The sequence below is a fragment of the Eucalyptus grandis genome, chromosome 3 (assembly GCF_016545825.1).
Source record: "Eucalyptus grandis isolate ANBG69807.140 chromosome 3, ASM1654582v1, whole genome shotgun sequence".
Lineage (NCBI taxonomy): Eukaryota > Viridiplantae > Streptophyta > Magnoliopsida > Myrtales > Myrtaceae > Eucalyptus > Eucalyptus grandis.
This window is the reverse complement of record NC_052614.1, coordinates 8,432,558-8,456,460: the sequence shown is the minus strand read 5'-3', so window position 1 is coordinate 8,456,460 and position 23,903 is coordinate 8,432,558. Positions and strand designations below refer to the sequence as shown.

At 42.6% G+C, this 23,903-nt stretch overlaps 4 protein-coding genes across 4 annotated transcripts; 1 reads left to right on the top strand and 3 right to left on the bottom strand.

Moving 5' to 3' along the window:
- Window positions 1-670: 670 nt before the first annotated feature.
- On the bottom strand, window positions 671-3,972 carry LOC104436378 (pectinesterase). Its single transcript, XM_010049128.3, is given in 5 exon segments — window positions 671-1,328; window positions 1,330-1,594; window positions 2,395-2,827; window positions 2,829-3,004; window positions 3,418-3,972. Coding segments are annotated over 5 exon segments (1,602 nt in total). The 5' UTR covers window positions 3,737-3,972; the 3' UTR covers window positions 671-919.
- A 6,191-nt stretch (window positions 3,973-10,163) lies between these two features.
- LOC104436377 (putative invertase inhibitor) lies at window positions 10,164-11,181 on the top strand. Its single transcript, XM_010049126.3, has one exon. The coding sequence runs from the start codon at window positions 10,517-10,519 to the stop codon at window positions 11,105-11,107; it is 591 nt and encodes a 196-aa protein (XP_010047428.2). The 5' UTR covers window positions 10,164-10,516; the 3' UTR covers window positions 11,108-11,181.
- A 390-nt stretch (window positions 11,182-11,571) lies between these two features.
- On the bottom strand, window positions 11,572-13,713 carry LOC104436376 (putative pectinesterase/pectinesterase inhibitor 45). Its single transcript, XM_010049125.2, has 3 exons — window positions 12,794-13,713; window positions 12,459-12,619; window positions 11,572-12,263 (listed from the first exon to the last, which is right to left on the bottom strand). Exons 1-3 carry the CDS (start codon window positions 13,711-13,713, stop codon window positions 11,572-11,574), a joined length of 1,773 nt encoding a protein of 590 aa, XP_010047427.2.
- Window positions 13,714-16,810: 3,097 nt separating this feature from the next.
- LOC104436375 (probable pectinesterase/pectinesterase inhibitor 12) lies at window positions 16,811-18,946 on the bottom strand. The gene is given in 3 exon segments (XM_010049124.3): window positions 16,811-17,281; window positions 17,284-17,649; window positions 17,927-18,946. Coding segments are annotated over 3 exon segments (1,638 nt in total). The 5' UTR covers window positions 18,888-18,946; the 3' UTR covers window positions 16,811-16,970.
- Window positions 18,947-23,903: the final 4,957 nt, after the last annotated feature.

Here is a 23,903-nt window from a genome sequence, read left to right as displayed (position 1 = left end):
CAAATCATTCCAAATCGACTTGTATATTTGTCATTTTGCGAGGATATAGTTCACTTGCCATTTTTCAATTTCCAGGCATAATTGAAATGATACCTGCTTGCACGACATTGTTTTTGAAGTGACAAACTACCAATTGAGACAATAAATTTCCTTATATAGAGTCTAGATTGTTGTATGTGTGAAGTCCCTATGCTCAAGCTATTACTTGAAATCTTATGGTAGGGACAAAAGGTGGGTGTCGGGCGTGGACGAAATACAATGGACAAAGACTCCACGCTCTTTAGAAAATAATTTAAGTAATTCTATTGTCAACATCGTTCAGCAAAAATAGAAAGAATAGGCAAAATTCCAAAAGAAAGAGGGCAAGTTTAGGGTGTTCATTACTCTAACAAAAGAAAAGCAACACGATTATAGTGTTTTGACATGAGCTCATCACCAAAGAATAAGGTTGTAAAGAGATACTTAAATTCAGGAAGAAATAGAAGAGGTTGCAATTTGGTGGTTTCGTTAGAATATAGCAAATCAGCCCTATCAAACACAAAGACTGTCTCTCTAACCTTTTTTTTTTTTTTTTTCTGGTGACACTCTAAATCTTATAAGCTTAAGGACAACGCCCAACGATTACAAAGAAAACAAAACATTCGTGTTAAATAGTGAACGCCATTAGTGCTACATTGAATTCTCTCAGGCACTTTCAAATGATTTTATTGCGGCATGTGAAATCATTTTACATTTGGCTCAATTACAACTTCTTAAAGTACACCCTAATTTATTCTTAATCGACAAAGCTTAACAAATACCATTGCTGCACTGGGTTAGGAAGACCCTTTAACACTAATTACTTGTGCTACATAGCTTTACAACATCGGATTCTCCGAAACTATCGCATTGGAATATTTTCACATGAAGTTTTTCTTCCCTAGAGGCCAGAGGTGAAGGCCACACCGGTTGAAGGCAGCCATGAATTCCCAGAAATCAAGCTCTGAACAGTGAATTGCATAGCTTCTTCAGGCCCAATCAGATGGAAACCAGGCCATTGAACCCTCCCTGAGGTCCCAGCACCGGGTCCCTGATTTGCATACTCAGCAAAATAGAGTGTCTTGAGCACTGAGCTTCCATAGCCTGGCCACTCAATCCAGCCCCTAGCAGCAATTGCACCATCAATGGTGGATTGCATGACCACTGCCCTAGAATAGTACTTCCATGGCCTCCCTAGGTAGGAGCTGCCCGAGCCGGCGTCCGAGGTGATGCGGCAGCCCTGGATTGTGAACCCAGTGTTCTGGCCCGGGTCACTGCGCCCGTTGGCGAGGATCACGGTATAGGCTGAGTTCAGACTTTCGCAACGCCAGCTCACAGTTCTGGAAGACGGCAGCTGCGTTCCCAAAGATAAAATCTATGGTGCCATAGATGTCGCACTCACGGTAGAACTGGCGGAGTACGAGCGCGTACAATGTGTCCTGGTAGCCCGCGATGCTGCACCTATAGAATGCCGCGTGATCGGAGGCCACGGTTAGGGCGACAGCTTGTTGACCTTGGGGCCCCGCTGTGTTTTGGAACCCGATGTCTCGGGCTATAAATCCATCGCCGGTGATTGCTATAAGATCGATGAAGTGGAAAATTGTTAATTTTGAGCGTGACCAAAACATTGACTCGATCTGAAATCTTCTGATAATAATGCAAAAGATTCAAGAAGTAAAATAAACAAGTCGTTTGTTCATGATCGTGGGAATAATAACTCTAATAAATTCGCACGTTGACTTTTAGACGTTCTTTGTTTGGAGTGATTCTTAACATAGGTATTTACTATTTTTAAATTTTACAATTCTCACGATTTAACTTTATTTCACACTATGCACACTAAAAACCTTTTAAAATATATAATTATTGATGCTTAAAAGTTCTATATAATTTCTCCCTGTTTTTTAATTAATTTTTATTGTCAAATTTATGGAATGAAAGTAAAGTAGAAAAATAGTGAATTAATTTTGACTTTTATATTTTGCTTTTGCTTTTAGCCTTTGGAATTTTAGTGTTATGTACGAATACGTCAAATTTCTTTTGAAAAAATTGACGTCTAACATCTAAAGCATGTGTAAATATCTTAGTTAAAATAACTTTTTCTTATGCTGTGATGTTAAATAAATAATTTGAAAAATATTTTCTGAAAATATTCACTCATATCACTTTAAATTATCGATAACAATTTGTACCTAAACTTTTTCTCAGATGACAAATTTTTTTATTTAATCATTCTTTAATTATTTTTATAAACGATACAAATAATTATTTTTTGAAAAATGTTTTTTTAATTATTCCCTTCCGGCGAAAGACATGCACCTTGTGTATGTACGTATAATTCTGTATGTGAGAAAGAGAGAGAGAGAGAGAGAGAACTGAATGTAGCAGAGCCACGCAAGGAAGAACCCCCAGCCACACTATCATCACCGGTGATGATCGTAGAATACTTCCCGTCTCCGATCAACGTGATCCCGTCTTTGTTGGCGACGATCTTTTCCTTGTAAACCCCCGCCTTCACGTAGATCACGAACCGCCCGCCCGAAGCTGCCTGGATCGCCTCCGAGACGGTCTCGTAATTCCCGGTGCCGTCCTTCGCGACCACCGCGTTCGCCTTCTCCGTCGTGCTCTGAAGCAACCTCCTATCTCTCTTATACACCCAGTTCGGAAAACCCCGTGTCTCGCTGGCGTCCCTGTCTTTATCGGTCTTCCCCGGCTTTCGTCTGTGAGTGATCCGATTGACGAGGGCCAGAGCGTTGCTGGTGAGCTGAGCGAGGTAGTCCATCTTCTGGGACAAGCGAGCCGCCGGCGTCGCCCGAGAGACTGAGAGGACCGACGCCCCGGGCCGAGTCCTTGCACGAATCTTGAAGTGTCATCGCGGCGCTGAGCCATGTCTGGACGTCGGCCTTGTTCTTCCCTGGCTCTCTGAGGGCTTCACGCGACTGCTCGAGCCTCCTGAGAGAGAGGGTCATGGCGTCTTCGCAGTGATCTGGACGAACAAGAGGAGAACGAAAGTTGTTAAGCGTCATTCACGTCGATGATAAAGACATGGAATTGGGCCGGAGCGCAGATTACCCAAATCACACGCACGGTGTTTATATCAGCCGCCCACCACGAGCAATTCAACCACGAAAAAAACAGATTGTCTTAAGATCACAACGAGATAATTTCCACACACGTTATGTAGAAATACCCTTCCCTCCCCTGTTGCAATCATCATCGAAACATCATTGAGGACGACCGACATAAATACAGCCCTCGAAAACGAACCGAGATGAAATTCTATCATGAAATGGAGCAATCTTTTTCCCCCAAGAAGTGAAAAAGAAAAGGTAGGTTAACATCATGACCTTTTTCTTTTTCTGAAAAAAAAAAAAAAAAAAAAAAAGAGTTCACACCTACCTGTGACAGCTTTTGCATGTTGAGCTTGAGCTCCCTGGGTCTCGGAGAGGGAGGTGATCTGGGCGAAGTAGGAGGGAGGGAGATTGGTCTCGAGGATGGTCTTGTTGACAAGAGCAGAGAGAATGTCGGCCGAACCGGATCCCGCCAAGGTCCGGACGCACAGTGCTGGGTACCTCGTGAACCCACATTGCTCTTGCACTTGCCGCGATGGTTCCTGTCCTTCGACGACCCCGCCCGCCAACGACGTGGTGGTCCCTCCATACAGCACCATGCACGCCACCACCCACAGCACCATCCACCCTCCTCCAGTAGTCCCCATAAGAGAGAGAGAGAGAGAAATTTGGAGGAGAATGGAGTTCAATTAAGTTGTTGAGGAACTTGTGTGAGGCACTTAATGAGAAGGAGAGGGATGCTACTTATAGCAAGGGAGGGAATAAAGATGCTTATCTTGTTAAGAGCATCATTATTCAAAAAAGAGCGAATATGGTGATCATTAAGTGTCATTGAGAAATCACGTGTCGGTATTCTTGAACCATAAAGAGAATGTCCCATCGAATAATAAAAAAAATGAGAATGAAGTTTAATTAAGTTGTTGAGGAAGTTGTGTGAGGCACTTAATGAGAAGGAGAGGGGTGCTACTTATAGCAAGGGAGGGAATAAAGATGCTTATCTTGTTACGAGCGTCCTATTAAAAAGAACGAATATAGTGATTATTAAGTGTCATTGAGAAATCACGTGTTTGTATTCTTGAACTCTAAAGAGAATGTCCTATTGAATAATAAAAAGAAAAACTATAACGATCGAGCCTAGACAATTTGATTAAATTCAGATAAAATGAATGTTGTGGATATGGATCATGTAAAAGAAAGTGTCCGACGTCGATGGATCAAGAATATGGACGTATCAATGAACTCCCGAAAAGTTTTTTTATTTTGGATATTTTATTTTGCAGACCACACAAGTAAAAAGAGCATTTTGATTGTCGGTTAAGGGGTCTATTCTCATGAGCCATGACAAGAGAGTGGAGCCCAAATGTCAACTCCTACGTGGGGCCCGCACGTGCGGATCTGGCCAGGGCATTGTCCATCGGGGAACCAACTTGGACGTGGAAGGGTCATTGGAGCTTTGCGGTACCATTTGTACATACGGAGGAAGGAAGGAGAATTCCCATCTTTTGGGTCCACCTCTTTTTTGGTTTTTGGTCATTTTCTCTTGTTGGCCCTAGAACGGAATAACTTTATGTACTAGTTCTTACATTGGATAGAAAATAAGTCTCACGTGGTAGGTTTTTAACTTGGTGTTCTTTTATTATTTGAACCCTACTAGGCTAGTAAGCACTGGTACTCCCTAGGAGCCTTCATGTCACTTCAAATACTCTCTGGCACTCAATTAATAGATGTCAAAATCTAATAAATTTTCCCGACATTTTTTAACATTCGAATCCGAAATTTAGATATGCGAGTTCGGAATTCTCGGCATGCACGGATCAATTTTTAAAAAAAAATTGATAAATAAATGATCAAAATGTAAATTTGTAAAAATAATAAATACGGATTTAAAAAAAAAAAAAAAAAAAAAATTAGTCTTCTCTTATCTTCCCTCACTTCTTGCGACACAATTAATCCCCAAGTTTGTTTTTTTTCTCTCTTCTATTTTGACACGCAAGTTTAGAATGTGGATTTTTTTTTTCCTTCAAAGTTTTATGAATTATTTGAATGGAATTGAATTTGTCATATTGAAATAATGAATTATATTAACAAATGATATATCAATGTTTTTAGTGTAAATTCATTCTAGACTATTTTATTATTATTTATTTATTTCTAAATTTGAATCAAATTAATTAAAAATGATAATTTATCATGTATATTTAATATTCAAAGTGTCTCAACGTGTTGAAATTCTCTATTTTAAAAAAAATGATGTGTCAGCGTGCCGTATCACGTATTACATGTTGGTATAAGTGCTACTTAGTTACTAGGTTGTCATCAAGATTAGTTATGCAAGTATTCTTTTTTGTGTCAAAGGACTTGATAAAGGGGAGAGATTACTTGCACCCGATCTATTCTGATAAATTGGGGATTTCGAAATTAAAGTATTTTTACGGTCTTTCTGTAATACTTTAACCGGAGTCATTTCGAGGGGGTAAGAGTTTTGTCTTTAAATTCTGTTTTTCGAACAAGACTCATGATTTCTTCCATCTTCGATTGTAAGAGCCTTCTGATTGTTGGGTTATAAATATGAGCATCACCCACATTCTATAATTGGTTATCACATGCGAGCAATGTACCTAACTTGCAACCTGTACCAATCAGAAGTCGTGGTTGGAGGAAATTTCCGCTCACTGGAAATGAAGTGACATTCTCATTTTCTCCTCACCAAAGGACTCGGCATTCAAACCTCTGTCTCATATGATTTGGGGAGAGGACCCATCCCCGTTTTGCACATGCGGTTGTCCAACAGCTTAAATAACGCTGCTAGCGAAAAGACTTCCCGTTGCACTTAATGAATGAATTTGAGATATGCACGCATTTGCAATGTAACAGCACGGCTACTGAAAATCGATCTTTCCCCATCACGACAGACCGAAATTCTTATCAAGATTTTCGAAAGCAACTCCACTCGGGAGAGAATTCTCGCAATCGAGACTGTCGAACTAGACGGGCTTTCCGTGATATCCTTTCAATATGCTCGACGAGGTCACACGGAACTTTAGTGTGAATCAAGCGAGTATGGTGCTGCATTTCTCATGGTGGGGATGCTTAATATTACCTCAATTACTAAAGTTTCCGACCAAGCGCCGTCCTCAGTACATCATGCTTGTTTTAGTTTAAGTCTAGTGCAAAATGTGGTCCCGCTCTTGTTATCGGATAGACTCGGTTTCACTTTCCATGTCATTTCTCATGCAAATTAGCCTTTACGGACTTGAAAATACCTCGTACGCAATTCATTCATTTTGAATTTTCTAACATGGACATTGACCTTCAAACCATCCGTTTGGCAAATCCTTCAAGAAACTATATATCATGAAAGCTACATGGAAATGAAAAACCTCACGCCTTTATCTCGGTAAAACAATAGTGTAACTTCAATAGATCAATACATATAAGCTCTATGCTAACCCTAATTGTCCAACCATTTATCAAACCATGCTCGTGAGAACCGTGACCCTAAGATTACTTCACGAAAGCATTCTTCATTCTCCAATTTAAAGCAGGATAAACGCTCGAATCCACAATCATCGTCCCTTTTTACATGAAAGTTGCTCTCTCTCCCAACATGAAAGTTGCTCTCTCTCTCTCCCTCCCCCCCGCAACCCCCGCCGCCGCCGTAGGGATTGGAAGTCCACTTGCACGAAAATGATTACGTTCCGAAGCTCCTTTCAGCACAAGGAGATGGTCTACACAGAGAGGAGATAAAGCAAGATGGCCGTAGATCATCGCACGTTCTTTCGGAATCGGAAAGTTAAGAGGAGAAGAGAGGAATAGGCCAAGAAAAAAGTGACTTTTGGTGGACTGGAAATGGTTGGTTCGTGATGGAGAACTGTCTCCTCGTCATCACGTTCATGCGGGAATCTTTAGTCCAGACTCCACATAATTTTGGGCGATATTATGTTACTTTACAAATCACTATCGTATGTGACGATCATTTTTCTCACTCATGCTGAGATCAAAATTCCAAAACCTTAATTTCTATTCTTTCGAAACCCTAATTTCACTCGTTACGATGCGGTGAACACGGTGTGCAAATTTTAGGAGAGAGCTGCCAGAGTAGTTCCGAAACCCTAAGATTACTTCACTAACCAGGTGGGATATAAGCAAGGAAGGAAGAAAGGAAAGATGAGGATAGGGCTTGAGACATCAGTGCGACTTTTTGCCCTTTTCTGAGTCTGTCGGGGCCATTCTTTTAGCGGGATTTAAAGAAGTGTCGATCGGTTGTCGCGATCCAACGCATCAGGCGTCGAGAGAATGGACCGCACGCCGACGCACTGTGTCGTGCACTTACCATTTCGTTCTTGGTTTTCCGTGGGACACAAGCACATGAAAAAGGCGATGCAAGGAGGACTCTAACGAATGGATCAATCCCAATCCAAGATATAATTGCAGTTAAGACTAAGCTTTTCCAACTTTTTTTGTCTGTCGGAGGTCTCAATCCAGAATAATTCAAGTGATTGGATGCAGTGACATGCGATAACTTGTACATCCTAACGATTCATACTTTGTTAACACTCGATGCAAGACATTCCAGTTTGTTCTACGCGTGCGAGCAAGATGTACGAATACTGCACGTCCCTTGTTCGCCATGCTATCCACTTGTTGTTTGTTGTAATTTTTGAGTTTCATCCTTATGCCTGCTTAATTATGGAAAAAGCACTGCTAAAAAGGGTTTTGAGCGGTCCCCATATGTTCTCTCTCGATATGCATGTCATGGAATCAATGTAATACCCTTTACACGGCCAAGGAAATTAGACCAAAAAAAAAAAAAAGAGTAAAATCGTTCTTGCTACAAGCCGACAGCACGCGACACTGTTGGCTATTTAAGTTACGCGAACACATAATTGCCTAAGTACACCTTGATGTACATATGTTGGATCTGTCCAAGAATCAGCAAGGCAAAAAAGGAGAAAAACTGGTGACTCGAAATTGCCAAAAAGGAAGAGAAAAGGGTGGTTTCGCTCGCCTAACTGTAAGAAATATTATTCTTATCATAGACTAATTATCATCTTAGAAAGATTAATCTTTTTAGATATGTGAGCATGTGTAGACTTGATTGATGAGAAAATGACATAATAAGTACCATAACTTTTATACAACACTTACGTTAATATCATAACTCTTTTTTCGATTATTCGAGTGTCAAAAGTTTTCTACTCCACTTACTTAAGTGTCATAACTTTTTTTCCAATCACTTAAGTATCACATAACATTTAAGTCGATCATTTGAGTGCCATATAAATTTTCAATTGATCATTGAGTAGCACAACTTTTTTGAAATGTTCACTACAAGTGCTATACCTCATTAGAGTTCTGACACTTGGTTGAGTATTTTTTAAAATGTTGTAATACTCAAGTAATCGATTGAAAATTATAGTACTCAAGTGAACACTTAAATATTAGAAAAAAAATTATAATACTTAAGTGAGCAAGGTATGAAAGTCATAACAATCAAGTGAGTATTATATAAACATTATAGCATTTGTAGTATCCTTCATAGATTAACAAATATGCTCTTTTTGTTTGGCTTTTGTGAACAAAACCAAAGATGCTTAAAGGAGGAACTCAGGACCCACCATATTACACGACAAGCTGCGAGAAAAGCAACCCCAAATCTAAAGTAACCCAATTATCATCTCCCACTAATCTAATTATCCAGTACTCTGAATCTGAGATCCTAATCAAGAATCTTAAACAGTAATTCCCAATAATTTACATAGACCCCACTTAAAAAAGAAGGGCTTAACAGGAAAAAGAACGGGGAGTACCTGTTCTGTTCATTACCGTCAAATCACCCTTTAACATTGGATTTTAGCATGAGCAAGTCATCATATTTTCGAGTCCTCCAACGAAAATGTTTGTCTTCTCTGACAAGAACTTCTCCTTTCGCCTTTCTTTGTTTTGAAACTTATGTGCCGTGGCACGTGATACTTTCTAATTTGTGGAAATTAGCTGAAGTGACATGTTGAATTTATCTTGTTCTTGTTTTGTTGTGGTTCTTTTGAGCTAAAAAGGAGATTACGTTGTACTATTTGTCCGAGCCCGTGTCTAATGAACTTTTCCGCTAGGTACTTGGGCTTGGGCCGACCGCTATACCAAGTCCCTCTAGGAAACATATTATGGTTGATTTGAATATACGATACCGTTATTCTATGGTAAAGTCCCCTCGGAAATATATCTAATTTAGGCTCGTGGAGAGAAAGCTATCTAACTGGAGTCCCAAACGTACTGCTTCCATCTTCTTTCTTTGGTGCAATTCAAACTCGTCCTTTTGACCTCCTAAAAGGGGTTTACTTTGGAAAAGTATCGCGAAAAAAGTGCATCAAGATTGCAAAAAGTGATGAAAAGCAAAGGATTGCGGTTGATAGCATGGACCCGTGATCGCTTTATTGTTACTAATCAAGATCTTAATAGCTGTCGCGAACAAATCCTAAACCTTCATGTCCTGTTAGTTGTCTGTTACCTGCAATATCATATACATCATGGGCTTGAAACCTCTGGGGACGGCAAAGGAGCTGCAGGCCATGATCTAGGGTTTTCTCCGAGCAAACTTCTGTCTGAAATATATATTGTCATTCTCACTATTGAACTCAGATAGGTCCAACATCAACCCCACTCGTTTTCCTAAAAGTAATCTTTTCTAATGTAAAGTTTCCATTAGGGAACTTGAATAAGATTGTCATTGTTGGACGGTCTTGAGTCTCAATAATCACACATTGGATTTGGGTTGAGGGCGCAATAACTTTTAACTCTCCCGTGTGATCATTGGGTTCAGACTTGTTGGCAACCGATGATTTTGAGTCTCTCTTATTCTAAAACCTAATTCAAAGGGTGAGACTTTTCCTCACATTTATAGACCGACCACTGCGTATTTCACAACCGATGTGAGACAACCTCAATAGTCATTTCTTCTGTCTCGCCATGTATAGCCAAGGAAAAAAGAAGAGATGGCGTTGTATATAGTGTGACTTCGTCGTAATCATGCATCCTTCCTCAGATATAACATTGGAAGACGATTCTCATCATCAATTCGTACAATTCTTTTGGATGTTATTCAGACATGCAGATGGAGAAGGACGCCTTCAGTGCTTTCGCATGTAGGTTTGCAGATAATGCTATCTGCACATGCACAATGCCACCTGGAAGCTATCTTTGAAGGCAAGCGCAGGGAAGCTTTTGGGAACTTCTCTTCTACCACACGCATGGTGGGAAAAGAAAGAAAGAGAATGAACAGCAAACTGGAAAAGAAGAAGAAGATGGATTCCACGTCAAGCAACACAGGAGGTGGACGACACCCCTCGTGTGCACTAATCATATCTCCATCTCGCATATTCCACTTATATACAGAAAAGGAGGCAAACTGAAAACCCTAGCTACAGAGAGAGATGGCTTCGCATATTCCTTCCTCAAAGAAAGCATTCACGTTCATCGTAACCACAATCACGATCGTCGACTTTGTACTCCGGGCTTCCTCAGCAGTCTCCGCAGTCGACGACAGCAGTCCAAATAGAGGAGACCTGGTGTCGGCAGCCTGTAGCCACACTTTGTACTTCGACATTTGCGTATCTTCGCTCCGATCTGACCCTCGCACCGATGTGACGGTCGATCTTGCGGGGCTTGCCACCATTGCGCTGGACCAGAGCATTGCCCATGGTGAGCGAACCATCTCAGTCATCGTCGACGCACTGAGGGCCAATGGCTCTTCCGGTGCTGATCAGTCCACGTTGAGATGCTTGAGCGACTGCAACGAGGAGTACAGCGATGCCGTCGCGAGTCTCAAGGAGTCAGCACGGGCCATGAAGGAGAGGGATTTTGACACAGTGAACTCGCTCGTGTCTGCTGCTATGACGGACTCCGGCACATGCAAGGACGGTTTGAAGGAGATGGCGATCTACGACTCTTCGTTAAGCCAGAGGAACAAGCGGTTTTTCAAGTTGTGCAGTAACTTCCTGGCGATCTCGAGGCTTTTGATTTGATCCATTATATTATTGTATCTATAATTTGCTCGAAACCAATTAGTTTATAACGAGTAAGAAGTATATTTGGTACATTCATGAGAAGATTAACCTGATGATATCCTGCTGATGTTAGCGCTTATTCTGATCAATCGCCGTAATATTACCTGCTAAGTTGTTCAAAAATCGTGCTCGAAATTATGAACTATAGATGATTTGAAACCAGATGACAGATCATATGCCTGTGCGAATTTCTCCCAATTTTTCTCCAAAAATGGCATGATCATTGCTCTAACAAATTGCTTAGACGAGTTCCTGGCGCGATCGATCAACGACAGAAGATAATATAAGAGACCAGGATTTTCACATTGTAGAGTCTACCAATGAAGTATGCGAGTTTTTTTTTTTTCCCTCTACACAAAATCGATTTCAGCAATGGCTTTCCCTGCACAATCCCCACGCATCGGTCTGATCCTCAGAGAGACTTAGTTATACAGGCCGAAGTGAACAGGGACACCAGCTCCCTTGATCCAATCCCCATCCAGAAAAGTCCCAACGGTGAACTTGGCTGCTTCCTGCTTATTGATCTTCTTGTAACCGGGCCACTTCACTCGGGCGTTGATGTTCGCACCGGGCCCCTTGTTGTTAAACTCCGCATAGTACAGGGTCTTGAGCGCGAAATCACCCTCCCATGGCATAAAGCCTGCCGGATCAATGAAGTCCTCGATTGACGACTCCATGATGATGGTCCTCGAGAACTCCTTCCAGGGCCGGCCCAGGTAGGTCTGGAACTTGGACTTGACGGGGATGAGCTTCTTATCGGCTGTGATGCGGCAGTTCTGGAGGACAATCCCCGTGGTTTCGTGCCCGTCGACCCTCCCTTGCGCTGTGACAATGTTCTGCTGATTGTCTAGGGGCTTGCGAACGACGATCAGGCAGTTCTGTAAGATGGCCGTGGCATCGCCGAAGATGAAGTCGACCGTGCCAGCAATCACGCAGCTGCGGTAGAACTGTCGGTGGGTCTGTACGTACAGGGTGTCCTGGTACCCCTCGAACCTACAGTTGAGGAAGATTGCGCGGTCCGACTGGACTCGGATGGCCACGGCCTGGTGCTTCTCTGGGCCCGCTGTGTTCCTGAACCCCATGGCCTGGGCCATAAAGCCGTCTCCTAGAGCAGCTGTCACGACATTGAACATAGAAGAGTCAACTTTTATCCACGCCACGCTTAAGAGTATGACGAAATCCTTCAGATTCCAAAATTTTCCTGATTCTATCATGAGGATTGATAAGCTAACTACGTTGTCGCCTATGACATTGACGAGGCTGTAGAGATTGGTAATTTAAGACTAGTGGCACGATTATAAATGCATACCGAAACTCGCGGTCTGGAAAGTCCTAACTCCATCTACAAAATTTTTGTTCCCGGTAACGATCGTCTTCTGCGACCCATCTCCATACATGGTCACGTTAACCATCTTCTTGGTCACGGTAATGTACTCGTCATAAATTCCTGCTTTGATGTAGATGACGTACCTGCATTTATGTATTGAACCGAATCAGTCAGTGTCCTGAAGGCATTACCTAGCAGGGAGAGACTCCGACGGTCGAAGAGAATGAGGTCCAACAAAAGGACGTTAATATTAGAAAAGGAAGCTAGATTCTGACACCATTGAAATGGGAATTAGCTCGTTTAAAATTATTAGTTACCTTCCGGTGTATTTCTCTGGCATCGCCGCCAATGCCTCAGAGATAGTCTTGAATTTCCCGCTGCCATCTTTTGCCACGACAACGTTCGGAGTCAATTTTACGCCGCGCTTTCCCTTCAAAATCCTCCTCTCCTCTTGATTCATCCAGCTAGGAAGCCCGTCCTCACCCACAGCTGGCAGGCCCGATGCCTCCTTCTCGAGCAGGTGTCGGGTAGCTCCTGGAATTTGGAACGTGGTAAGAAACGACGACACCTCCGAGATGATGGCAAGGGAGTTGCTGGTGAGTTGCTTGGCAATCTTCAACGTTTTCTGCATTTCGGTCTTAAGTTTCCCATCAGGGAACCCGTCGACACACGAGTGCTGGTAGGAAATCGCAGCGCTCAACCAGTTGTTCAAATCTGGGGTCTTGGAGGAGAACTTTCCAATACTGTCGCCCAGGTTGCTCACGGAGGAGTGCAGCTCTTCCACAGCGTCCTCCAGCAGCTGCTTGCAATCCTCAAACGCGGCCTTCTCTTGCGGGCTATTGAATTTGAACTTCTTCGTCTTGTCGAAGGCCTCCTTGACCTCGTCAAAGGTGGCCCCGATCGCCACCTTGAGGAGGTCCTTGGGTTGGGTGAGGTTCTTCTCAGACTTCACCGCCTTGTCGAAGGTGCTCTTGCAAGTGTCCCGGTAATCCGTGGAGGAGCAAATCATCTTTATCATCTTCTGGGAGTGGGAAATCTGACTGGTCGGTTCAGCCTGGGTCGCGTTGGCGGCGCTGCTGCTGCCGCCCGACCTCTGCACCACAGCAATGATGACGCCGGCTACGACCCCGGCGATGGCGAGGGACGAGACCACGGCGATGGCAACCCGTTTCCTCATCTTTTGCTTCCTCTCAGCCTGTCGCCGCTCTGACAAGAGATCGAAATCTTGGAATGCCATCTTTCTTTTTCTTTATTCCTTCGTTTTTCACGATGGATTTTTCTCTGTCGGGTTCTCTATGTCTCCCCGCCTTAGAGGAAAGCTAAGGCAGAGAGAAAGCAAGGCAAGGCGCGCGCAGGTTTAATGCCGCCCGTGGAACTTCAGATTAAGTCACTTGCCCGTCGTCCTTAATTTAGGCTGATCGAGTGGTCATGTCTGGTTTTGAGACATGCCACACGATGAGGTCTCTGGACAGGAGGGCTTTTAGGGTGTTCTTGAGAGGATTCAAAAGTTCGTTTAATGAGTGGTGTGACCGGAATAGCTGGACAGGGAAGTTCGTTGCTGTCAACTGTTTTTCCCGCGAATTCTCTCCTCCCTCCTCTAATTCTCTCGGTCAAACGTAAGACAACACAAACACGGAGCCCTGCGCTGACCACCGGAAACCGTGCAATTGACCGCACATGGCACAACACAGAAACATTTCCGTTTCCCTCTTTTTCTCAGCAATTGATTTTAGCTAAGCGCTCTTTGACAAAATCCTTTTTCGATGATTAGCCTGGATAAAATGATCGGTCAATGGAAACCAGTTACGGTAAAAAAAAAACATGCATGCTTAAGTTTAGGAAAATGAATTTTCTAAGCTTAAAAGGGAAATACGTTTTTTTTTTCTAAATAATATTTTTTTGGAAAACCTTTTCCCCTAACATAAAATTTCTCTTGAAACCAGCATGCTCGGGTAGGTGTCGGTCGGCTAGGGGCGAGGGCTAGCCTCTCTAGATCTAGTCTAGGCGAAGCCGACGCTCACCTGGGTGAGGGCAAGCCCTGGTGAGGGCTCCCCTCACCAAATCTGCGAGGCCGGCCCTCGCCTAGGCCAGGGCGGCCTCACCGTCGCTCGGCCGACACTTGGCGAGGCTGCCTTGGCTTGGGGGACGGTTGACCTCGCCCAGGATACCCTTGCCTAGGCCGCGCTTGGGCGAGGGCTCCCCTTGCCGGGGCTCCTCCTCACTTGGCCGAGCCTTGCTTGTGCGGGCGGCGTGAGGCCGGCCCGACAGAGCCGTGGTCGATGGCCGGTCGTCGCTGTGACCAGTGGCCGACCTTTGGAAAGGCAAAGAAAAAAGCCAAAAAGAAAAGAAAGAAAAGAAAAAGAAGAAGGAAAAAAAAACATAAAAAATACTTTAAATATTAAAATATTATTAAAAATTGTCCATGTTAACGCTGCCAATCTTACGTAGCATTGCCAATGTCCACGTTAGCATTTTCCGGCCCAAATTGGCCGGATGGACTAAATTGGTAAGGAATGAAAATATTTAGGACTAAATTAACAAAATTAAAAAGTTTACGATTGAATTGACAAAAGTGCAATAGGTTTAAGACTTTTTGGACAATTTTCTCTATAATTACGGGTAACCAAACGTTGTTTTCAATCAAGACATGTTTGAATACACTAAAAAAATTTAAATTATTAATACTTTATTGTTCTATAAATGAATGTAAAGATGAATATATCCAAACGATTGGCTTGGTCTCTTCAATTTAGACCAGATCTAAGCAATATGAATGTACTACAGCACGCTACTATATAAATGCGGAACTAAATGCATGTGCATCTCCCCAAATTCGAACCATAAGACTCGGATTATGGCCCAGCCAAGCCACCGCCCAAATTGGAGCCCGGACACCCAAGCCCCGTGCTCGGGGTTGAGACCGAGCTCCCAACACCTAACCCCGAAACCCTGTTCCCCAATCCTAGCTTAAGGTCTTGTGTCCTGTGCCCGGTGTACTGGTCGAAGGGCTGGGATCTTCAGTCCTGGGTTTGGGCCGAGGTTTCGAGTTCGGCTATTATTGTCCCCCGCATATGTGTGGTCGAGGATCTCGACCAGCCATTAGGCTTTTTGCATTGCGTCGGGGTCTTGGATCTAGCCTTTGGGGTCCTAAGACCAGGGTCCCTGAATCGGCCTTTTTGTTCTTGGTTATAGATGGTTGAGGTCTCTGGGCCGACGACTGAGGTCCCAAGTCCCACCTCCAAGGTTTTGAGTCGGGGATCCTAAGGTTGTTGTAAGTCTTCTTTTTCTAACAAAAAGCACAAATTTTTGGGTAATAGAATTGCGAAACGATCCAAACAAATTTGCAAAGTCCAACCACATTCAAGATAATGAAATATTTTCATGGAAATGAGTAAACAATCTCAGCAACATTCCAATTTTCACGAAACAAAGGAGCCTATTCAATTATCTCCTTAGTCAATCGGTCGAGACAAACGAGAAAAGGCGACGGCCGTGCCCGCGAGGATACTTCTGAAATCAGCGGTCAAACGTTGCAGGTTTATCACAAGCTCAACAGCGCTCAACTTGCGCTCCACTGTCCCCGCCCGACGTTGTTTTCTGCGACTTGGGGAGAGTTTCCATCGGACGCATCTCCAAACGACAAAAGCCCGGACGCGTTTTTCCAGACAAACGCATGAAGGTGGCCGAGTTCGTGACTCTCACATGGTCGGCTAGTGTGCTGCCCCCCACCACACCAGTCCCCTCAAAACGACAACTGAAACGGGCTAAAAACCAGTTGAAATTTTGCTCGGCTCTTTGGCTCCTTTGGTATTGACCCTTCGAATCGGTCTTCCTACGGTGTTGAAGTAGAATCGCTGATCGAGACGGAGATACGTCTTGGCTGGTGCATATCGAGTCACGAACTTGACGCCCTGCACAGATTCCTGTCAAATGCCGTAACTGGAGGTGTCGGTATTCATCCTTTTCTGCCTTGATAGTTTGAGCGGTCAGTTCCGAATGGCAAAATATGTGAAGAGGGGTCGAGCGGCATTAAATTTGATCGAGTTCGTCTTCCTGTTGAGCTGATACTTATCTTGGTGATGTATTAAGTAAATTTCATCTTGCAGCATCTAGGTGTCATCATTAGATTATAGTGCAAGAAATATGGCGACGGCCATACTTATTTTTTCAAGATTTTGCAGGATATTTTTGACGAATCCACCGAACACGTTGGTCAAATTAGTCGCTTTCCTACAGCCCGGAAGGAGAGTCTCTCCCTCCCGGTCTACATCGACATTTTTCGTCAGTGGGGGATGGGACAGTACTGATGCCCTTGCCACAAAGATTGTCCAATGGAAGATTCTAATGGCAATCACATTTTAACTTCCTCATGTACACTTAGGAGAAAGTTTCTCTCTGTCCTGTCATTCATGGCTTTTACTGAGCGGTCAACTTCAGATGGCAATTCGATAAGCTAAGGTACAATGCAATTTAGAAGTTAACCAAAACGAAGCTTCAAATGCCGTTGTCATAAGGGAATGCAGTGGAATCCAACCACTCATCACCAGTGATGAACTCGGACACGGTGAAGTTGGAGGCGTCGTAGTAGTCCATGACGTGATACCCGTGCCAGGTGACTCTGCCCTCCGTGCCTGAGCCAGGTCCATAGTTCTCGTACTCCCCGTAGTACAGGGTGTCCAGCCCTTGGGCGCCCGACCACTCGGTCCATCCTCTTGGGTTGATGAACCCATCGATGTAGGACTCGAGGACCACAGTTCTTGAGTAGTTCCTCCATGGCCTACCAAGGTAGCTCCTAACCGCCCCGACAGGTCGTCCGAGGGCAGTATGGTGCAGTTCTGGATCGAGATTCCCGTGTCCTCGTCTGGGGTGTCCCGGGATTGCGCTGTAATGACTGTGAACTGGCCAGGCAGAGGTTGTCTGGAGATGATGTTGCAGCCTTGGAAGACGACGGCTGCATTACCAAAGATGTAGTCAATGGTCCCCGAGATGTCGCACTCTCTGTAGAATTGCCTGAAGGAGTGGACATATAAAGTGTCCTGGTAGGCACCGATGGAGCATCGGAATAGCGCGGCAAAATCGGCACTGATTCGGAGAGCGACTGCTTGGTGCTTTGCTGGCCCAGCGGAATTCTCAAAGGTTATGTCCCTGGCAAGGAACCCGTCAGCTGAAACAGCTGCAAAACCAAATTGAACCAGAACAAAATGGAAAATGCATGAGGAAAAGCAAAATTTCAGCGGCAAATTTGCTACATAATCAAGCTTCAGACCAGATTTATACAAGCAAAAAAGGAGCAAGAACAGAGCAACCCAGAAATGGGTATCAGGAATCTAGGCCAGGACTTCAAAATATTCATTGCATATATGGTCAACGTAATCAACAAAAGATCTCAGTTGCCATTTAATGGACCGACACAATGAGTTCACTTAGATAGAATTTGATGAGGCGTTTACCAACAGTTGCAGATCTGAACGTGGTCCAACCATCAGCCACGCTTCTGTTCCCAGAGATGATGGTGAGACCGGCTCCATCGCCCAGCAACACAATGTTGGTCTTGTAGCTCGGGATTTCCACGTTCTCTTGATAAAACCCTTCCGTCACGTATATGATTGTCCTGTCATAGCTGTTGTTAGGAGCAAAATTGATGGCATCGGATATGGTGGTGAAGTTCCCCGACCCGTCGGCGGACACCGTGATGACCTTGCTCGGGTCATACTCGTCGCCGGAGCTCTGCAAGATCCGGCGGTCCTTGCGCGAAAGCCATGTGGGGAAGCCCATCAACCGGCGGCGGCCGTTTCCGCCTTTCGGGGTGGACGGTTTCGCGAGCGTGGACAGGGAGTTGCTCACGTGCTTGTAAGTGCTGATGAGCGAACTCACGAGCAGTGGCTTCAGCGACCCGGATGCAGAGTCCAGGCCTTCCAGGCAAGTGTCCTTGTTCGTGAGGGCTGCGGCAAGGTAGGCCCTCGCGTCGGACAGTTTCCGGGGGTTGCTGTCCCGGACCCGCGAGACCGATTTCTTCAAGGAGGACACCGTGATCTGGTGCAGCTCCCTGCAGTCTTGAATCGTGCCTCTCTGTCTCTCCACGATGTTCCTGCGGCCCGCGGTTTGGAGGAGGCTGGAGAGCTTCCCGGCTTCGGAGATGGCGGCTCCGAGGGTGTGGAGGAGGTAGGTGAGGATGGTGGGGCTAATGTTGATGGAGATGGAGAGTTTCAGCGAGTCGAAGCAAGAGTCCGGATAGGGCGTGCGTGAGCAGAAGGATTTGATGGAAGAGAGATGGTGGGCTGGGGGGGAGGTGGAAGAAGAGGAGGAGGAGGAGGAGGCGGCGGCAGCGGCAGCGGCGGCGGTAGCGAGTGTTGCCGAGAGGAACAACATCGCGGAGAGCGCGAGGACTGAGGTTAGGAAGCGGGAAGCCATGGAAGCGGAAGAGGAGGTCCACCAGCTGAAGCAGAAAGCTTTTCCGCAGTAGCTGGTGCTGGCGGCAAGTTGCGAAAGTGGGGGGACGGGAGGTGGCTTTTAACGTTGGGATGGGGCGCGTCCTGTGCTGTATCGGGACCAAAAGTTGCATGGATTGGATTCACCCACCTTGGAAACTTTGTGACGTGGATTGTTGAAAAGTGGAAGAATGATGACAAAATTCTACAGATCCTGTGAAGAGAGACAGAGAAGGGCAAAGGCATAATTAATTACTAGTTTAGAACAAGGCGAGGATATCCATACTATTATTGTACAAATTAATAATTGAAAATGACGCACATATGAAAAAAAAAACACACTTCGCATTAATACTTTTTAAGGGAGGGCAGTTCTAGAGTTAGGCCGGTCCAATCCTAAAACTTGGAATCTATCGGTACACACGATTGATTCCCATATTTTGAAATTTGAAATCAACTTTATAAACTCAATAAATTATAATTTGACCCTATAAGTCTCTTCCGATTCAGGTTATTTGCTGCTTCTTCTTCTTCTTTTTTTCTTTTCTGGATTCAAGATTTTGTATTCATTGAAAGCCCAAAATTACTTTTTCAAAGTATATATTCATCAACACACTGATATTAAGAAATGCAATACTTAGCACCAAAATGCGAGAAGTAAAATACCAGTAATAAACAAATAGAAATTTAAAGTAAAAACGACTTATCCAATTCATTCCTTAGTGAAGCAAAATGAAAGCTAAAGCAATGGTAGAAATATTTACTTGCCAAAAGCAATAACTATAAAATATAAAACATAAAATAAAGTAAAAAATAAAAAAGTTCAAAATATGTAACATAAAATATGAATTATAGAACTTCATTCTCCATTAATCCATGAAAGTTTGTTCTAAATTTTAACCTTTTGAAAAGAAAACAAACAACAAATAGATTAAAATGGGTTTAGTCTAAGGTAGGTCTAAGATTTGAAAAGAGTCATTCCGCCGATCGATTTGGCACCTTACTTTGAAATCGCACTGTACTACCTTAACCCTGGAATTGAACTGCACGGTACCAATTCAATTTGATTCTAAGGTGCACCTTGAACTAGTGTTTACCCTTATATCTTATAAGATTCTAAATATTAATCATTTTGAGTAAGCTATCTAAAAAATAATTAACGTGATGTTTTGACCTATTGTAGTGTACGTTGTTTGAGATTTGCCATGTCTCAAGTACACGTAACTTATATATTTTTCAATAGTAGATGTATTCGTATACTAATATAAAATATTGTGTTAATATTAAGGTAGGAAATTTCTTTAATAAAAAGTAGTTACCATTAGAATAAAGAAATAATGCACAAAGTGGAGAGGAAGAGAATCAATGTAATAAATACTAATAGGGGGTAAAAAGAGAGGGAAGTACAATTATTCATTGCAAGGAGAATGCTCTTTTTTTTTTTTTTTTTTTTTAACAGAAAGGAGAATGATCTTTTTTTTAACAGAAAGGAGAATGATCAATCCCTTGCAAATTAAGGTTTTATGTGTCAATCTTACATACAACCATTAAAGAAGACATTGTTGTTATATATTTTTAAAAACAAAAAACGAAAAATATGGTTGAGAATTTATTTATCTATGTTAGTAAAATCAATAGAGTTAACTCCCGAATATGAAGGTAGTACTTAATACTTATTCAAAGGTTTCAAGTTTCAACCATCCATTAACCGTTGGGCAAATGCAATGCTTATCTCAATTGGTCAATGTGATGGGAAACGTGGGATCAATTTGGAACGTAAGCACCTAAGCGGATTAAGAACGACACAGAGCTATTTTTTAGAAAAATATTTTTTAAATAATTCATTATTTACGAAACAAATAGAGATCCTTCTATGCGGCGGGATGCATGAAACACACGCCTTGTTTATCACTTTATTCACTTCAATGCTCTTGGATGTCAAATCTGGTGGTCTATACATATACGTCAGACCTACTTTGATTTAAAGAAGATAGTTAGGCATGAGACAGATTGACTTATTTCTTCATTTTTTTATGGTAGTAATCTGGAAAACTGGATGGCCCAGAAAAAGAATGCCAAACACCGGATGCGGTATCTGCTTTTGTGTTTATAGATCCTGTTAACCCCTTTTTTATACCTCTATATTTGATAAAAATCATTTGGTTTCTAGCTTGGAATCATTAATTTCATTTTTTTTCAAACATTTCGAAAAAGCTTCGCCAGCATTGTTCCAATGGAAAAAAAATAAAATTAACATGGGTCATTTTTATCTCTCGAGTAAGAGTATTATGCCTTTTTATGGGACATTCTAAAAGTGGAAAAATTGTACTAGTCGAACATCAAATGAAGATTGTCATAACCACGCATGTTGCTGCCGCACTATTGTCCCCGAAAACAAAGTCTGGAGTTCATTAAAGACGAAATTCTAACATGACAACCGATTAAATAAATTGAAATTTCCTACAAGCCAAGGGGGGGAAAAAAGAAAACAAGAAGAAAATATTCGTTTCCTTTTTTTGACTGCAAAGCACCGAAAGTTTTTTTTTTTTTATTTTTTTTTATCGAGAATTTGTCACAGGTACGGGTCGCTTCGGTCTTAGTTTCTGGTCGGGGAACCTGTCGAACGTGGGTCACATGCTGAGGATTCTTGTGACGAAGTTTGTAGTTTTCTCTATTTGCAATTAAAATTCAAGGGATTAAATCCACTTCTGGTCTCCGAATAGGGTTTGGAAGGAGCCCACTGATTGGGCTTGCAGCATAAAATGAAATTACTAAATTATTTCGTCTTCATGAACTATGCATTAAGTGAGAACGATGCATCTGGTCATACTTTAATCTGGTGCATGTTTTTGGAGTTGGAAAATATTCGGTGATTTGCGATAGGGGTGTGCAATGGGAACCGCCTTAATCGGATTGGATCGATCGGACTAGTTCTGGGCAATTTCAAGGGTCACTGATCCTGTCCCTGGTTCTATAAAATTGAAATCAGTGATTTTCAATTCATTTAAGGATGAAAACCAAAACGATTATATTTTTCTATTTTTTTTACTTCTTTAAAAAATAGCTTAAATTTTAGGCAAACCCTTTACATTTTTCTCTATTCTGGAGTGTGCAAACCTTCAGAATGGTAAAAAAGCTACTTTCTCAAGGAAAACGAGAACATCGACCACCAAGAAGGTTAACTTTGCTGATTTGCAAAGCCCTGCAGCTGCCGACTTATGAACCATCGGCATTATTAAGTGCAAAACTCGATTTTACATGTACTTCAAATTGTCAAATATGATTAAATATCACGCACCAACCCAAATCAGCAAGTAATACCGCAACTAAACTCAAAAGCGTCAATCCATAGCTCTACAGACAACTCATAATTTGTAGTTTTTCTTGCTTCAATATGAGGCCTGATTACTGTAGAATTTAATGCATTTAACATGTTTGAACACCAAAAAAAAAAAAAAAAAAAAATTGAGAAGTCACCGATTAGTTCTCAATTCTAAAAACTAGGAACCGGTCCTCCTAGTCCGGCTCCTGATTCTTAGGTGGGATTGGATGAGACCGGAAATTGATCACCTCTAGTTTGTGAACAGCATGTGAGGAGTTGACGTGGCATGCATCAATGCACTCTGAGTCAATTATAAATTGACACATATGTATTGACGTAAAAATAATTTGAAAATCTCCATCCTCCTCTCTCTTCCTCCTCCTTCAATCGCAGCCACTTGAGCTCGATCTCTGTGCCTCCCCGCCATCGCCACCAGTGAGGCTTCCGCCGCCATGTCCCAGTCAACCAATGCCGAACGTCCAAGCCAAGCCACCCTCTCTATCAGTCTGGTCTGCGCTTGAGATCGAATAGTTGTCTCGTCCACGGTGACGAGCTTTACAACCTTGCCGCTAGGCGTGACGGCCATGGACGGCCAGATCGGAAGATTCAGCCCAAAAAGATGCATGAACATGGTGCCGACAGCCAGATCTAGAGGAGAAAATATTAGGTAGAGAGCAAAGTGGATGGACAAGGAAGAAGAAAACAAATTTTTTATTTTTTTATTTTTTTATTCCAACTCAGGAAATATGTGTCAAATTATTATTGGATGAGTAAAAAACACACGTCACATGAGTGCGGCGCTTGACAACCACTAAAGATTCTGTCGTGGGGAAGTTCAAAGGCAACATATGGAACAGAGTCCAGCAGAAGTAACAATCTTAGCATAAAGGCACATTGAGAGTTAGCTAATCAAGAACTGAATGAAGCAATTACATATGAACAAATCGTATCTCAAACTAGCGTAGATAATTGGAACATCGTAAATTGCAAGCTGTATACAAATTGCTTTGAGCTGGAGCTACTTACACTAACCAAAAAAACTGAACTTAAATCAGTTCGTAAGGATTGCAAGGTATATTCCATAAGCCTTTAGATAGCCGAGTTTACACACTAGTATCCCTATATTATTTAAAAAAAGAAAAAAACTAAGTATTCACTTTGATAGTAGCAATTAAAGATGAAAACAGTACTAGATTGTCTATAAATTCGCCATAATGCGTCTATAATGCGTCGAAAAGTTAAACACCAATCACTAAAACCTTGGGTTATCTAGTCATGTCAATCATATAGATTTTCACTTACAATTTACCCTTTAATTCCTACTCTTTTTTTGGCACTTTTGCACATACCAATAGATCTATAACTTTATTTAAGATGCGCACGACACTCTAACCGACATTTCTTATCGACTAAGGATAAGCGGAGGGGAGGACACATGCAACTCATTTGTAACGTGCATTGTCTTTTTTTGTTTAGACGTATAAAGGAAAGTGAGAGGGATGATTCAAACTCAAGACTTTATTGTATTTCATGAAACAAGCATGAAACAATTCATATATTTTGAAATCACTTGATTTCTCGTAACGGAAAACTCAACATAAGATGCCATTGAAGTTTTATTTCGCCTTTTTTTCATCGGAATATAGCATGTTATTGGAGCACATTATAAAGAATGCA

What these genes read in the sequence shown, in the direction of transcription:
- LOC104436376 (XM_010049125.2), bottom strand. Translation starts at nt 13,713, where the DNA reads ATGGCATTCCAAGATTTCGATCTCTTGTCAGAGCGGCGACAGGCTGAG. An exon ending in CCAGAGAAATACACCGGAAG is followed by an intron (nt 12,620 to 12,793) that starts GTAACTAATAAT and finishes ACATAAATGCAG; the next exon opens with GTACGTCATCTACATCAAAG. An exon ending in TTTCCAGACCGCGAGTTTCG is followed by an intron (nt 12,264 to 12,458) that starts GTATGCATTTAT and finishes ATGTCGTGACAG; the next exon opens with CTGCTCTAGGAGACGGCTTT.
- LOC104436377 (XM_010049126.3), top strand. Translation starts at nt 10,517, where the DNA reads ATGGCTTCGCATATTCCTTCCTCAAAGAAAGCATTCACGTTCATCGTA.